The sequence below is a fragment of the Pogona vitticeps genome, chromosome 3 (genome assembly GCF_051106095.1).
Source record: "Pogona vitticeps strain Pit_001003342236 chromosome 3, PviZW2.1, whole genome shotgun sequence".
NCBI lineage: Eukaryota > Metazoa > Chordata > Lepidosauria > Squamata > Agamidae > Pogona > Pogona vitticeps.
This window is the reverse complement of record NC_135785.1, coordinates 245,113,138-245,129,016: the sequence shown is the minus strand read 5'-3', so window position 1 is coordinate 245,129,016 and position 15,879 is coordinate 245,113,138. Positions and strand designations below refer to the sequence as shown.

The following is a 15,879-nucleotide window of genomic DNA, read 5'->3' as shown; positions in this document are numbered from 1 at the left end:
GTAAACGAAGAGTTACGCACCAAAGTAGTTGTAACAAAAAATGGTTAGATCATGATTAACATGTTCCTTCATTGCATCCTTTCCTTGTTCTCTTTCTGTTTCTTGTACAGCACAAATCTAAAATAAGCTTATGCTTATTTCCATCACATGGGAATGTAGTATCATTTGCTAAGTCCCATCATGCTGATGTCATTGAACAATGCTTTCCTGAATCAAGCCTCCCAGTAGAAGAGTTGAACATATTTTCTGTTTCAGAACATTAGTCACGTTTTATCTTTCTTTTTACAAAACTGCATCTGTGTACATGAATGGAGATGTGAGGACAGCACTTGTCCTTGCACAAACCTTCCTGTGAAATTTCACTTGCTATTGGTTTCTTTTTAAAGCTGCTTTCTCCCTTGCAAAGAGGCACATCACCCTGTTTCTGAACTGCACATTTCCCAGTTTTCTTTCCATCAAAATGATTCCATATATTAGGTTACCCTTTGTTCTTCTCTTTAACTCATATCCCAGATTCTATATATTTTACCACCACTGGCCCATGAGCAGAGCATAGAATATTATTTATTTTAAAAGGGACGCAGCTCTTTGCAGTATCTAGCTGGTATCATTACTCCATTCATTCACCAAACCGTTTGTTGCTTTGTGTGTTACCAATCTGCTGTGCTGCCATTACCAACACATAAAAGCAATGTATGGAAATATTCCCTGGTTCCTTGTAATGGCCAATTCAGATATTTTGCCTTCAAAGCACTTAAAAAAACACAGGCAAAATAAAATTACACTTTTCTTGCCACTCAGAATTGATAAGACAATTACATAAAGCGTGGAGGGATCCATAAAAACTAATATTTGAAGGTATCCAGATAAAGTTGTTTGCTACACAAAGGCAGCTTTATATGTTCATCATAGTGGCTACTTAAATGTAATTAATTATAGGTAATTGTGTTCCTTGTCACTGTTTACTTCCAAGCTAATTTGTCATGAACTGTGACTGCATCCAACTCACACCCCCCCCCCCACACACCCCCCCAATGCATTTGCTTTGCCTTTCTCTTCTCTGGCAAGTATAAAATCGACCAGGGGCTTCTGTTCTTCAGCCTTCATTCAATTCCATGGGGCTTTTCCTTGGATTCCCATGCCGGTCCCTGTGAAATGAATGGATCTTGCACATCAACAGTGCCTGGCAATTTGCACCTTGTCTTTTTCCGTGTGGTTCAATTATGCTTGATTGACATGATGGGGAAGACTAATGTGTGTTGCCAAAATAGTTTGGGGAGAACAAAATTGTCCTGTGCTCAAAAGAAACTCCTTGTGAATTTTTCATGTCCTCTTTCAAATCTTTTTTTTTGGGGGGGGGGGGGCTTGTTCTGATCTATCAGCTGTCTGGGTCGCTTTACTTCCCCCCTGCATCCTTTCCTCCCATGGTTAGTGTAGTTTAGCTGCCTCCTCCTCCTTCTTCATAGGGAATGCTTGAAAGAGAGCAGGTAGTATTATAGAGAAATGGGCAGGTGACACAGGAGAATAGGCTACTCCAAAGTGGGTCAAAACAGAGTAGTTTAGAAATAAGATTGAAGGAAGTAGGAAATTGAGTATCAGCTTATGGAGCAAGAGACTTAAATACAATGCTTGGCGATTGAACAAGTCACATTTGAGGTTCTGAAGTGGCCATAAATGCACTATATGTTGTAGTAGTAGTGGTGGTGGTGGTGGTGGTGGTTGTAGTAGTAGTAGTAGTAGTAGTGGTGGTGGTGGTGGTAGTAATAGTAGTAGTGGTAGTAGTAGTATACTTTATTACGGTCAAAGACCAGTAAAACCAAATCACTGGTAAAGTCACTCTTGTCCGGGCACCCCTAGTTTTCATACTTTGACTTTCCAGTACTGGTGGCTGAAAGGTGCTTCAGTTGGCACTGACTTTCTGGCCTGTTATTTGAACCAGATCAACTTGCCTGCATCTGCATTAGCAGTCCAGTCCAGTCCACTGCCTAAGTCACAGATCCTGAGCTGTCTCCCTGTGTCTTTCTCACACACGCTTTCTCTCTTCTGCCCTCAGATACTGTCACTTGAATGTTCTCTCTCCTTCTCTTTCCTTTTCTTCTGAACATAGTCTCACAGCTCTTCACATCTGTATCTCATGTTGCTTCTTCGTCTCTTGCTGTCCCGTTTTGGGCCCTGCCCTGGAGTGCTTGCCCAAAAGAGGTTTAGAAGAAATGGTTGAATGAGAGAACAGGCAGGAGAAATGTGGCTGTTTTAGAAGAGACTGTGAGGGTGGTGCTGGAAGTCTGAAGCAGCCTTGGGGTAGGAAAGCAAGATCATGAGAGAGGAAGTGCGTGTGCATTTCCATGTCTGTGCTTTCTCTCCCCCCGTTTCTTTTTTCTCTCCTCACTTCCCTACAACCCAAAAGCTTCTGCAGCAGAAGATTTAGCAATACAAAATGAACCACACGTGTGACCCTTCCTCTTCTTTTCCCTCATTCCCCCACTGCTCCCCTCCCCTTAAGTAAGAGGCAGTTTCTCATTTTATTCCATTGAAATGTAGTAAATGATAGCCATGTCCATTACAGGTAAGATATGAACTTTATTTCAGCTTGTCACTGACCAACCTCTTACCCAATGTGTCCGGGCTCAACCGTTACTTTGTCTGTCAAGCCAGATGCTGGCTATCGCGTAATGTCAGTTTTAAATAAGCCTTGTTAAAATTAAGGTTGATTTGGGACTCCTTTTAGACATGTTGTATCCATTATTTTACACTTGAAAGTGTAATAGTGGTAAGAGGCAAGCAGATACTAGAAACTTTTTTTTTGTAAAATGATTTTTTTAAAAAAAAGATTTACCTTCTCTTTTTTTTCCCAAAAAAGTTTTGATTCATATATTTAATTTGTCGCTTGCAGGAGAAAAGACTGAAAGAAAAGGCAGCCAGAAGGGAAGCCAGAAAGAGAAATGCAAAGGTAAGACTTTTTATTTTGTCATTGAAACTGGGGTTTTGATGGCATGTTTTTCTTAATGTTCTTCTACATTGCCAGATAGCCTGTTTCATTTTGTTTCTTATATTTTATACCTCCACATCATATGAAATTTGGAGAAAGCTGTCTCTTTTAAGAGTCTGAATAGCATGTATCTGTTTTGGAAAAATATGCCATTTTTAGAAACTTACCAAAGAGTTCAGAGTTCTGCAGTAGTAATGAGAGAAAATTCTATGCTGGGAATGACTAGAATGATTTGAAGCAAAACGGATGTTATAACACCTAACATGCATGTGTGTGCAAGAGAAAGAGAGGGGGAGAAAGAGAGAGAGACTTAATTGGTCTGCATCGGTATAATATTGTCCCTCTCTTAACTATAGTTAGAGTCGACCATGAGATCACGTCTGCTTGGAAGGACTTTATGATCCTACTAGTGTGATTTTTTTTCCCTTTCATTTTCAGTCTAAACCCCACTTAAACACTCATTTTGGAAGTTAACACTAAAGGGGGTTCCTTCGTGATTTTTAACTTTGGTTTGAAGCTGCACCACAAACTCTGGTTATTTTGTAGTTTGGCTAATGCTGATGCCAGCATGGCTCTTAACTGGAGATATAATCAGCCAGGGTAATTGTCACAAAAGTAGAAAAGGACCATGGGCAGAATTATACAGCCCTGTGATAGCATTCCTTACTGACAGATGGTTAAAGACTTAAAAAAAAGAACTCTTGTGCACAGCTCATAATTTCATTTTTGCAAGCCATTGCAACCAGACGTTGTGACTGACCACTACCTGATACGACTTTTTTTAATGCATTATACATTTTCATGAATGATAGCCTTGTCTGTGCTCTAGCAGGGCTAGAGAATGTATGGCCTTCTAGGTATTTCCAGGCTGCAGCATCACTCACTATTGGCTATGCTCACTCAGGCTGATGCTCCAATGACAGAAGGAAGGCCTCATTTTCCCAACTCTTAGGCAAAAGTTTATTTCTGAATGCCACTCACTCAAGACAAATAGCAATTGATATATGTTGCCATTCAAATATGAGCACCTATGAACAAGCAAAAGAATAACGGCTATTCAGCTTTTGAAATATGTGTTTTGTGAACTCCCCAAATTCACTGGGTTGATTAGTTGATCTTCGAGACAAGATAGATTATGCATGTGTGTGTATATATAATCTCTCAGGGCAATGTTCATGTTCTTCTGTACTTCCTTGTTTTCATTTGTAGTCCTATAAGTTCTGTTTTCTCCCCCCGCCCCACCATAATGAGCTTTCATTTTTCTGTATGTATATTTGTCTCGGCAGGTGTGTATGCTCCCACACCTTTGATTTTTAATGTAGAATGTCATTGACTAAGGGATTGCAATGATGCTTTTTTTACTGATGTCGTACTAAGGAAGAACTTCCTTGTAAATAGAGTTTGGACTGCTTATGATTTCCCAAAAGCAAGCCTTGCATAGACAATGTGAATGCAAATCACATGTTAAACTATAATTTCATATGGACACGTGCATTGCAATAGGAAATTTAAGCCTGTTTAAGAGAGATTGAGATGATTTCGCAGGATGGACAATAATGTACGTCATTTCCCTTATTCGACTTATTAGTTGTAGCTAAATACCCATGGCACTTAAGAAGGATTGGATTCCTTTGGAATAAACTCATGCTGTTCTGCTGGTTCTTTATCTGTGTTCTCTTCATGCTGCCGTTGAAACTTTGAGAACTGGGAAATGATTTGCATTGTGGTACAGAAGTGGAGAATTGCTCCTGGTATGGGGGGAAAAGATTCATTGTCCTGATGCCTCTCAGGAAAAAAAGCATTACAGCATGCCATTCAAATGTAAGTCCATTAAGTTTGGAATTATGGTCTGCAGTGATATAAACCAAGTGTAAAATGGTTTATAAGCTTTGCATGGTGCTCAGCTGTGATTTCTCATAAGAAAAGAGCTAAAACCAAAGTGCAATAAACTGGAGGTTTCTCTTTGCTCAGCAGGAAAAGACAGAAGTCCAGATGCCCAGTGCTTATACTAAGCTTTGCCAGTCAGAAAGTTTCAGCTAATGTGGAATGAAGCAACCTCCTGATTAAGAGAATGAATGGAATGAGGTTCTATGAGAGCTTTATAGAGCAGTGGTTCCCAACCTTGGGTCCCCAGAGGCTTGCAGCTCCACCAAACCCTGGCCATCACAGCTAATGGCAAAGGCTTCTGGGAGTTTTAGTCAAGAACATCAGGGGAACCAAGGTTGGCAACCATTTGGAAAGAGTGAGGGTTACAAATCAGTTAGTCTATCAGTAACTATTACACCTACATCTGAGCTGTATCTCTGTGGCAGGGATACAGAAGTACCATAGCTTCCAAATATTGCTTTTGTAAGTTCAAGAAGGCTGCAGCCAGCAACAGGACCATGAAAGGAAGATTTTGGGGATCTATATATATTTTTTTTAAAGTAATTTTTCTATTCTCTGAAAAGGGCCCAGATTCATTCCTTGGCATCTTCAGAGATAGATGTGGGAAAGATTCCTATCAATCTCTGGAAAGTTGCTGCTATTCAGTACAAACAATGCTGAGCTGGATGGACCAATTGTCTGAATTGATGTAACACAGCTTCTTGTGCTCCTGGCTGACATCAGTAGCTGTTCACATACTTAAGTCCTACATTGGCAAGGGGTTAGATACGGGGTCCCTTTCCGGTCTCTAATTCTGCGGTTCTACCTGAACCACATCAAGATGTTGGTTATGATATATAAAAGGTACCTACAATGGTTGTGGGAACTTTTCCCATATGTTCTCTCAAATCATCTGAACAGCTGTTGTTCTGGGTTTGGCCTTGACATGGCATGAGCGCTTGAAGGATTTGGAACAGAGCATTTTCTGTGACATTGTAATTTTGGAATGAGCTACTCACATCACATCCATGTTATTCAAGTGCAGTGTCTTTTTACTCCTTCAAACATTTTAATGGAATTGAAGGTACTCCAGTAGTTATCTCTTCTACTATTCTGTTTAATTACAAGGTTTCTATGCAAGGTTAAACCTAGACAGCATCTTAAAAAGCAGAGACATCACCTTGCTGACAAAGGTCCGCATAGTCAAAGCTATGGTTTTGTAGTGATGTATGGAAGTGAGAGCTGGACCATAAAGAAGACTGACCGCTGAAGAATTAATGCTTTTGAACTGTGGTGCTGGAGGAGACTCTTGAGCGTCCCCTGGACTGCAAAGAGAACAAACCTATCCATTCTGAAAGAAATCAACCCTGAATGCTCACTGGAAGGACACATCCTGAAGCTGAGGCTCCAATATTTTGGCCATCTCATGAGAAGAGAAGACTCCCTGGAAAAGCCCCTGATGTTGGGAAAGTGTGAAGGCAAGGGGAGAAGGGGACTACAGAGGATGGGATGGCTGGACAGTGTCATCGACGCGACCAACATGAATTTGGCCGAACTCCTGTAGGCAGTGGAAGACAGGAGGGCCTGGCGTGTTCTGGTCCATGGGGTCACAAAGAGTCGGACATGACTTAATGACTAAACAACAACAAACAAACAACAATCATTTAGTCCAGTTTACTTATGTAAGAAAAAAACCCACAATGCCTGTAGCGGGCCACTCTCAAGCCTCTACCCATCCAGGCCTATAAGAGTGCTCACTACCCCTCACTAAAAATTGCTGCCACCAACCTATCCTTTAAATCAAAAGGACAAGTGTTTCTTTCAAACAAATAAAAGGTTTATTGATTACACAAAATAAAAGTAGTAAATCACTGTTATAAAATTAAGTTGACAATCACTGTTTCTCAGACACTAGCTCACACAGACTTTTCCCTCACTGACAGGCACTTTCTCATTCTATCAATCACTCTAATCAGTCATCTCTCAAACTGATCTCTCAAAACTCCTCACACACACCTTATATAACCCAGCTCCTCCCACTTCTGCACCACCCTCCGTCCTCTCATTGGCTGAGGTTCCCCTGCCCAGCTGTGACGGACAGGTGAGAGCAGAGCTGAACGCCACAATACCATACACAGTAAATTAAATAAACACATGAAATTCCACAGAATTGGTGGTAGCTGTATTTTAAAGTAGTTTCTAAGATGTCTGTTTTTGAATGAGTTGTTTGATTGAGTTCTAGACTTTAGACCCCGAAGTTACACTTACCGTAAGCAGGGTAGCCAGTCAGAGAATACGGCAGCTCAGAACCAGGAGTCCAATTTTTGCTAGCGTACAAGGGAGCCGAATGCTGTATAAAGAAAGAAGGCAGTCCCAAACTGACAAGAGCCTGAGGGAGACATTTAGAGTTCTTGCTTGCTTCAGAAATCTCTCTAGTTTCAGCAACAGCGCCTAAAGACTTTCACCATTTATCCAGGGTCAGGATCAAGGAGCCCCATGTGGTCTTTCAGATTTAATACATCGGAAAGAAGCTATAAAAACAACACCAGATGTTAGAAAAGGAACAACTACTGGTGAATCAAAAATATTGGTTTACTCTTCTTGTCTCCTAGTCCTAAATCCGCTGCCAAGAAAACTGCAAGTTCAGTTTGAGCAAAACAGTTCATGACAGCATTGTCTCATAATGTGTGCCAAACAGCCACTGATGTATTACTTTGTAGACAGAACTGCCATTTGGAACTATCCGAGGTGGGAACTTTTAATTTCAAATTGCTCAAAAATTGCTTAGATACCCATCCTTCAGAAATAGGAATATGTCAGAGAACTTTGCTGGCTGTCATGCTCCATATATCCCAGAGTTTGCATTTGCTATTTCTATAAGAGTAATATATCAATGGAAGGTTGGATAATTTAATGAGCTGGGTACCTGTCTATGGAGCCAGAGGTTGGGAGTTTGATTCCTCCTCCCTCCCATATGGTGCCTTATGGGTGAAGAACCAGCCTGTGAAGCCTTGGGCAAGCTCCACACTGCCAGAATGCCCCCAAAAGAATAAAATGATAAAGCACTTTGGAGTACTCTATCCTTAGAAGAACCTGGCAAGGATTTTCATAAGTTAGAATCAACTTGATGACGATGTTACAGAAACACAATAAAAAGTAGAAAAGTGGCTCCAAATCTTTCCCAAATGAGACTTCAGATATGTCTTCAATATAGCAAGTAATACTGCACATTCAAAAGGTAAAGGTATCATGTGTTGTGTTGTTTTGAAAAAGTAATGTTATGTCTTGATTATCCCCAAAAGCAGTGTCTTGCAGGTAATGTCAATAATTGTAATACTGTATGTTATTTCTAGCTTCAGATTCTACATACCTATTTATGTAGATAAAGAGTAGGCTTCTCCATAAGAGAGTCAGGCCCTGTTTGAAATAGAATTCTCTTGATGTTTATATTATTTCTTGAATTTTTATGCCGCCTTTCTCCTAAAAAGAAAAGTATTCAAGGAAAGCCACTGTGTGAAGAGTCTCTATAGAGACACATTTATATGTACATAGAACCCATTGGTATCCCACATGGCGACATAACAGGGATGGAATTCAGTTATCCATCCTTATGGCATTTGCGAAGGCTTTCATGGCTGGGATCTAATGGTTGTTGTGGGTTTTTTGGGCTGTGTTCTGAAGGTTGTTCGTCCTAACGTTTCGTCAGTCTCTGTGGCTGGCATCTTCAGAGGACAGCGCTCTGTGCTCTGGTGCAGTTGGCTTAGGAGTTGGGTATTTATGGCTGTGAGATAGGCTTTTGTCTTTTTCTGTAAATGGGTGATTAGTGTGTCTTGTTGTGGGTGTATTGTTGTGATAAGGAGCAGAGATTATCTGTCACTGTGACTGTTGGGTGTCATTAGCTGGTCTTTTGTGTGTAGTGATCCCTGGTCCTTGTGGCTGGGTAGAGTTCATTGACCTTTTGCACTCTGTATTTTTCAGAGCTGGGAGCCAAGTTTTGTTGAGTTTCAAACTTTCCTCTTTTTTGTTGAAGTTCTGCTGGTGCTTGTGGATTTCAATGGTTTCCCTGTGCAGTCTGATGTAATGATTGCTGGTGTTGTCCAGTATTTCAGTATTTTGAAATAGAATTTCATATCCAGTTTGTTTTAGGACATGTTCAGCTACTGCAGATTTTTCTGGTTGTTTTAGTCTGCAGTGTCTCTCATGTTCTTTGATTCTGGTGTGGATGCTTCGTTTTGTGGTTCCAATATATACCTGATCCGGTATACTCCTGCAGTGGTGAGGGGGTCCCTTCTGTCCTTTGCTGACCATAACATTTGTTGTATTTTTGTGGTGGGCTTGAATACTGTTTGTAGGTTGTTGTTGTTTTTTTCAAAAGTTTCCCATGCGGTCTGTGACCCCTTTGAGTTATGGTTGAAATACTTTATTTGTGGGTGGCTGTTTTTCTTCTTCAGTTCGGTGTCGTTTTCTTGGTTTGATGGCTCTTGTAATTTAATTTTTGGAGTAGCCATTTGCCTGTAGGGCCCAATTCAGATGTTTGAGTTCAGTGCTGAGAAACTGAACTTCACAGTTCCCATTTGCACGGTCTACCAATGCTTTGATTATGCCTCTTTTTTTGCTGTGGGTGGTGGTTAGAGTTTTTGTGTAGGTACCGGTCTGTGTGGGTGGGTTTTCTGTAGACCTTGTGTCCCAGTCGGAGGTCAGTTTTGCTTAGGACTATGACCTCTAAGAATGGGAGTTGGCCCTCTATTTCCTTTTCCACAGTGAATTGTATAGTTGGGTGGATGCTGTTGAGATGGTTGAGAAATTCTTCTACATGGAGCATTTCGAAAAACTTGCCCTGGCTTCGGCACCCCTTACACCCACAGTCTGGTTCCAATATGTGAATGACACCTTTGCAATTTGGAGCCACAGTGAAGAAAAATTGGAAGAATTGAAAGAAAGTCTAACCCCCTGATCAATGCAGGCATCCAGATCAAAGCAGATCTGACAGGTGGTTGTCCAATTTTCTCTTGAATGCCTCCAGCGTTGGAGCACTCACAACCTCCTGAGGTAATTGGTTCCACTGCCTTACTGCTCTAACAGTTAAGAGTATTTTTCTGATATTCAGCCTAAATCTGGCTTCCTTTAGCTTGTTCTTTCCATGAATGGGTGAGTTCACTTGAATTCTCCAAAAATCATAACCAAGAGAAAAAAGGAGGACAAGGCATCAAACCAAGAATATTGGAATGAAGAGGCCTACATTTTACCAAGGTGTAGGAAAGGATCAATGTAGAGCAGTATTAACACAAGTAGCTTAATAGAAAACATTCATTTCTATTAACATTTTAAAAATTGATTTTATACAAATCTAATTTTTAAAAATGAGGTTTCTGGTTCTCATCAGTCATTGCTAAAACAACCGGAAAAATCAGCAGTAGCTGAACATGCCCTAAAACAAGCTGGACATGAAATTCTATTTTAAAATATTGAAGTACTGGACAAGACCAGCAATCATTATATTAGACTGCACAAGGAAGCCATTGAAATCCATAAACATCAACATAACTTCAACAAAAAAGAGAAAAGTCTGAAACTGAACAAGGCCTGGCTTCTAGCATTGAAAAATACAGCCTGCAGAAGGTCAACAAACTCTACCCAGCCACAAGGACCAGGGATCATTGCACAAAAAAGACCTGCTAAAGACACCCATCAACCACAGTGACAGATAATCTCTCCCACTTATCACAACAATACGTCCACAACAACAGAAAAAGGACAGAAGCTGTTCCCACAGCTATAAATACTCAACTATCCAACAAACAGCAACAGAACATGGACTGAGTTCTTACTCCAGTCCTCTGAAGATGCTGGCCACAGAGACTGGCGATATGTCAGGAAGAACAACCTTCAGAACACGGCCAAAGAGCCCGAAAAACCTACAACAACCATGCCTATTTGTTTATATCCTTTTGGCCAGTACACCAGAAAGTGGAAGGAGATCTATTGACCTGTCCAGTAGAAAATTCCCTGCATGTTTCTCTTTACGTTTTCACAAATCATAGGGATAAAAATTACATCCCTCTCCAGTGACATCTACCAATGCTGGGATGTCTGAGATTTTCTAGAGGGTGCAGGACAACTATAACAGCGATGGAGGGCTATGAAGAAAGATCATCCTATACATTAACAAATATAGTCTGCTACATAAAACCTTACCTAGTTGCACACGTGTCCCCACCACTATGACCACCAAGAGTTACCCAAAAGCCCAACCACAGGGAAAAAAAGGGGGGGAAATCTTTTCCATGATTTATGGAGACATAAATCTCTCTAGTCAACCTCTCAAACATTTTGCTCATGTTGCTTTAGCAACTTCTTGTTTATATTCTGAGTCCTTTCTCTTTCCAGTTGGGATTTCCATGTGTCTGTCAGGTGAGTGTCATTCTTCACTTACCTTATTTGGCATCTATAAATTAACTGCCCCCCCCCTCTGCAGTCCTATTCCCACACATCCCCTTAGACTTAATAAAAGACCTGCCAGTTCCTCTGAATGTTACCTGCATATATTCTTTGACACTTTGCAATAAACGGCGTAGTTGAATATTCAAAGCTCTGGTTCTAGTATATTTACTGTTTCCTGTTTGCTGGAACTTGGGTTTAGGTTTGTTGCTTTTTCTACTTTGGCATGGAATTCTTGCTGCTACTTGCTCTGGCTTGAAACTGGGTTCCCTATTAATGCACACATTAATATTTCACATGTGGGGTGGGAAATGTGCTAGCACATACAGTGGTGCCTCGCTTAACGATTGCCTCGCTTAATGAGGAAATCGCTGTATGATTAGGTTTTTGCGATCGCTTTTGTGATCGCAAAACAATGGTTTAAATGGGGTTTTACCACTTTGCAATGATCAATTCCCTGCTTCAGGAACCAATTTTCGCTTTACGACGATCAGCAAACAGCTGATCATCAGGTTTCAAAACGGCCGCTGGCTGAAGAAAATGGCCCCCCGCTGTTTTTAGGAATACTTTTTCGCTTAACAGGCACCAGAAAATGGCCACCGTATGGAGGATCTTCACTGGACGAGCAAGTATTCAGCCCATTGGAACACATTGAACGATTTTCAATGTGTTTCAGTGGGTTTTTTTATTTCGTTTGACAACGTTTTCTCTCTACAGCGATTTCGCTGGAACGAATTAACGTTGTCAAGCGAGGCACCACTGTAGTTCACAGGACTGGAGGAATGTAATACTGTTTGGTTCCGGAGAGGAAGGCATGTTACTCAGCCCTAAGAAAACTGGGTTTATGTAAGACCATTTGGTTGTCTGTTGGTGCTGTATGTGATTTATGTGGCTGAGTACTATATTCTCCAAGTCCTTGACAGGTGCCTGGCAAACAAGCAGCAGGTGTTATTTCTAAATAGTATATATAAAGTACAGTGTTGCTAGGAGGTGGGCAGAGGTGTCTTGTAAAGGTGCATAAACGAGACAGAAGAGATTTGCAGCCTGTAGTACTAGCCAGCTGGGCTTCTACTAGTCATTCAAGTGTGGCCTCTCCCTAGAGATTTATCTCTCTGTCTGTCCCACCCCCTCCCAATATTTCCTGAATTTTTAGTACTCCAGGTCAGCGTTTTGTGGCCCCTGAACATAATTATTCCAAATTTAGTTACTGTTGTGGAGGAGTGTTGAGAGATACCGGCTCATAATGTTTTATTTATTTATTTATTAAATTTATACCCCACCCCTCTAGACCATGTCTACTCGGGGCGGCTTACAACATAAAATAGATCTATATAATATATATATATAATCATAAAACACAATTTCTGTATTAATTAAAACAATTAATTTAAGAAAAGATACTAGGTTGGGATAAGATAAGAAAAAAGAAATGAAAAGAGTTAGCTGACTGGAGGGAAGGCCTGCTTAAATAGCCAAGTTTTTAACAGTCTTTTAAAAACACCCAGCGAGGGTGCCAGCCGAATTTCTGTTGGAAGGGTTTAATGAGTGTTCCTGAAGTTTTGATTTGACAGCAATCAGGGAGTCACACCTACTACATATATTAAAAAGTACTAGATTCTACTCTTTTCCTTTGTAGTCTTGGTATGGACTACTTTTGCTGTCCAGAAATTCTTATTTGGATGGAAATGCCCGTGTACATAAATAAGCCGGCTATTGCAAAATAATTTCAATGCCTACTCTGAATAAATGTCTGATACTATAGATCTGCTTGTCATCATTTTATGATTTCTGAAAGCATTCAGGATTAGAGCCAGGTTAACACTTTTAACTTGAACTTCTTCCAAGAAGTTTCCAGGTCAGAAAATGTAACTTCCCTTACAGAAGCCAATTTTAGCAGTGCCATTAAAGCTGGTAGGATAATAAAAAGAACAAAGATTATCCCAACTCAGTGAGAGATCTGGAGGTGATAATTTCTGCAAGGTTCAAGCAAATAAAGGGAGTTAATAAAGATTTTAGAATCTATTTTTGTTCCACTGTGTATAAAAATGGTGCTTAATCTGCACTAATTTCTTAAATGGTCACAGCTCCTCTCAATTGTGTTATCTAAAGAAAATGATTTAAGTACCAGTTTTCTTTGCAGTACCATGACTCTGAACAATTCACAGATGTTCGTTCTTTTCCCCCTCCCTTTCTTGCTTTTTGGGGGGGGGGGTAATTAAAATACCTAAAGGGGAAAATGCAAAACTGCATCAGAAAATAAGGCTAGTCACAGAGCTGTATTGAAAAAAGACAGGTAGGTAGAATTTGTGTTGAGCAATGCAAAGATAGATGGAGAGAGCAGAAGGATGACAATATAGAAACTTTAATGGATACCTCAGTGCAAAATGCACACATATAAACACATAGCTTGATACTTGTAGACCCTGTGTGTATAACTCTTTTGTAACTTGCAATATATCATTCAGCTCATGTCCCAGTGTCATGATTAAAATGAAGTTTCCTTTGGGACCATGAATCACCATTTAACTTTTTCTGCAATGCCTTGGAGCAATGATATACAGTATCAGACTTCTGCTGAATAATTTTATGGTGGTCTCATAGGTGTGTTGCTTCTTGAAATTTGGAACTGTATCCTGTTTCCGTAGCAACCTCCACTTTGGACTATTACAATATGTCTTTTCTAAGGCTCCTTTGTAAATGCCCACAGATTTGGCGTGCTCTATGGGATTGGCCAGTACTGTACAGTTATATGATGCTAATATTTTGCTGAGTGCACTGCCTGTCAGACAATACTTAGGCCTAATTTAGACTGATAAGTCCTGAAAATGACAATAAGTGAATAAATAGAATTTTCCTGACCCAGAAGCAATTATGGAGTAGTCACCATTTCATGTACCCTCAGGGCAAGGGCTATGATTTAGACACACAGACACCTTTTGTAAGTAATGTTGCATATATTTTTGTATGTGTTTTGACATCCAAGTCCAGATTCAAGCCACTGAGAAGATGCCTTCTGACTGAGGAATAAACATAGGGAAAGTGTGTGCTGTTAAGATTTGTTCACAGGCAGATGGAGACATGCTATTTGTAGAGTAAAACTGCTGTATTTGTGAGTATTTGTTGTCAGGCAACTGAGTTACGGTTAAAGTTTATTTATAAACCTAAAACTTACAAAAGAGTTGCTGCACAATTCTGTAACTCTGTCACTGCCCATACAGTTCTTGCTTCCAAACTAAGTATCTCAGCAAGCAGTACTCCTAGTTATGTTGCTTACCGTGTTTCCCCGAAAATAAGACAGGATCTTATATTAATTTTTGTTCCAAAAGCACATTAGGGCTTATTTTCAGGGGATTTTTTTCATGTACAACAATATACATTTATTCAAATACAGTCATGTCACCTTCTTCTGGTTGCTGCACAATTGTGGAGGGCTGGGTTTCACTCAACTGAGGCTTATTTTGGGGGTAGGGCTTATATTACAAGCATCCTGAAAAATCATCCTGGGGCTTATTTTCAGGTTAGGTCTTATTTTCGGGGAAACAGGGTAGCAGCAGAGGCTATTCAACAGGTTTGCTGACATACTCGGCAAACCTGAGGACCAGCTCTAAGGCAAACCAACTGCTCTCCTCTCTCTCCTGATGAATTTGCACAGAACCTTCATGGCAATGTGTTGTCCACACATACACATGTATATGTCAAGAATTTATACTCTTAGGGAGGAATTCTGATCAGGTAGCTATCCATCCTCATTAATAGCAACCCACCACATGCCATCAGTATATTTAGAGAACTGGATGTCATTAATACCAGACAGAATTTGACATTTGACAGGTTACCCTGAGGCGCTCCAAGAACTCATTTGTTCATTCTTGTGAACACTCCCTACTGTGATATCAAAAATACTAATAATTTGCCATCTTGGTCTTTGTTTAGTTTCAAGTGGCTGGGCAAACTCCAGAATTCCAGGGGCCACTTTTCTATCTTTTGGACCCATTAGAGGCTAGATAAAAATTCTGGGATTGAATTGGAAGCATTTAAAACATGGGTGCCTGTTCTCCAAAGACCAATTGCAGTGTATGTGTGTGCGCGCGCAGACACACGAACACACACAAAGACAGAGAGATAGAGAGAGAGTAGGATTTCAGGCAAACAGATCTCTTTATATAGAGAGAGATCTTTATATATATATAGAGAGGACACATCCTTGACAGTGCAGACACACACGGGACTGTGCAAAGGTAACTCAGATGCACCCTGATAACTTGCTAATTAGCCATAATGAACTGAAGCAAGTTACATAAATCTTATATGAACACCAGTAGGATTCTGGTCATTAAAAAAAGGGGGGGGTTAGGGTTAAAAATATGTGGGAAGGAGAATTGTTTCCTCTGCAAATATGATTCTCCCTTTGCAAAAATCTATTGTGTCTCTCTGCACCACAAATATTCTTAAATTATATTTTGATTTATTGCTATACACTTGCCATTTACAGTCCATCTGTGTAATTCAATGAAGCTGCTTGTTCTTTATGAAAAACTGCCCATATCTTTATAAATTTAGAAGATTAGAATTGCTTCAAGCAATTTGTT

At 40.2% G+C, this 15,879-nt stretch overlaps 1 protein-coding gene across 1 annotated transcript in view; it reads left to right on the top strand.

Moving 5' to 3' along the window:
- The window catches only part of DDX10 (DEAD-box helicase 10), a 211,789-nt gene that overhangs the window by 143,640 nt on the left and 52,270 nt on the right, over positions 1 to 15,879 (top strand). Inside the window, exon 16 of the mRNA XM_020803162.3 lies at positions 2,891 to 2,947. Coding sequence (XP_020658821.3) covers positions 2,891 to 2,947 — 57 coding nt within the window. The remainder of the gene's footprint in view (positions 1 to 2,890; positions 2,948 to 15,879) is intronic.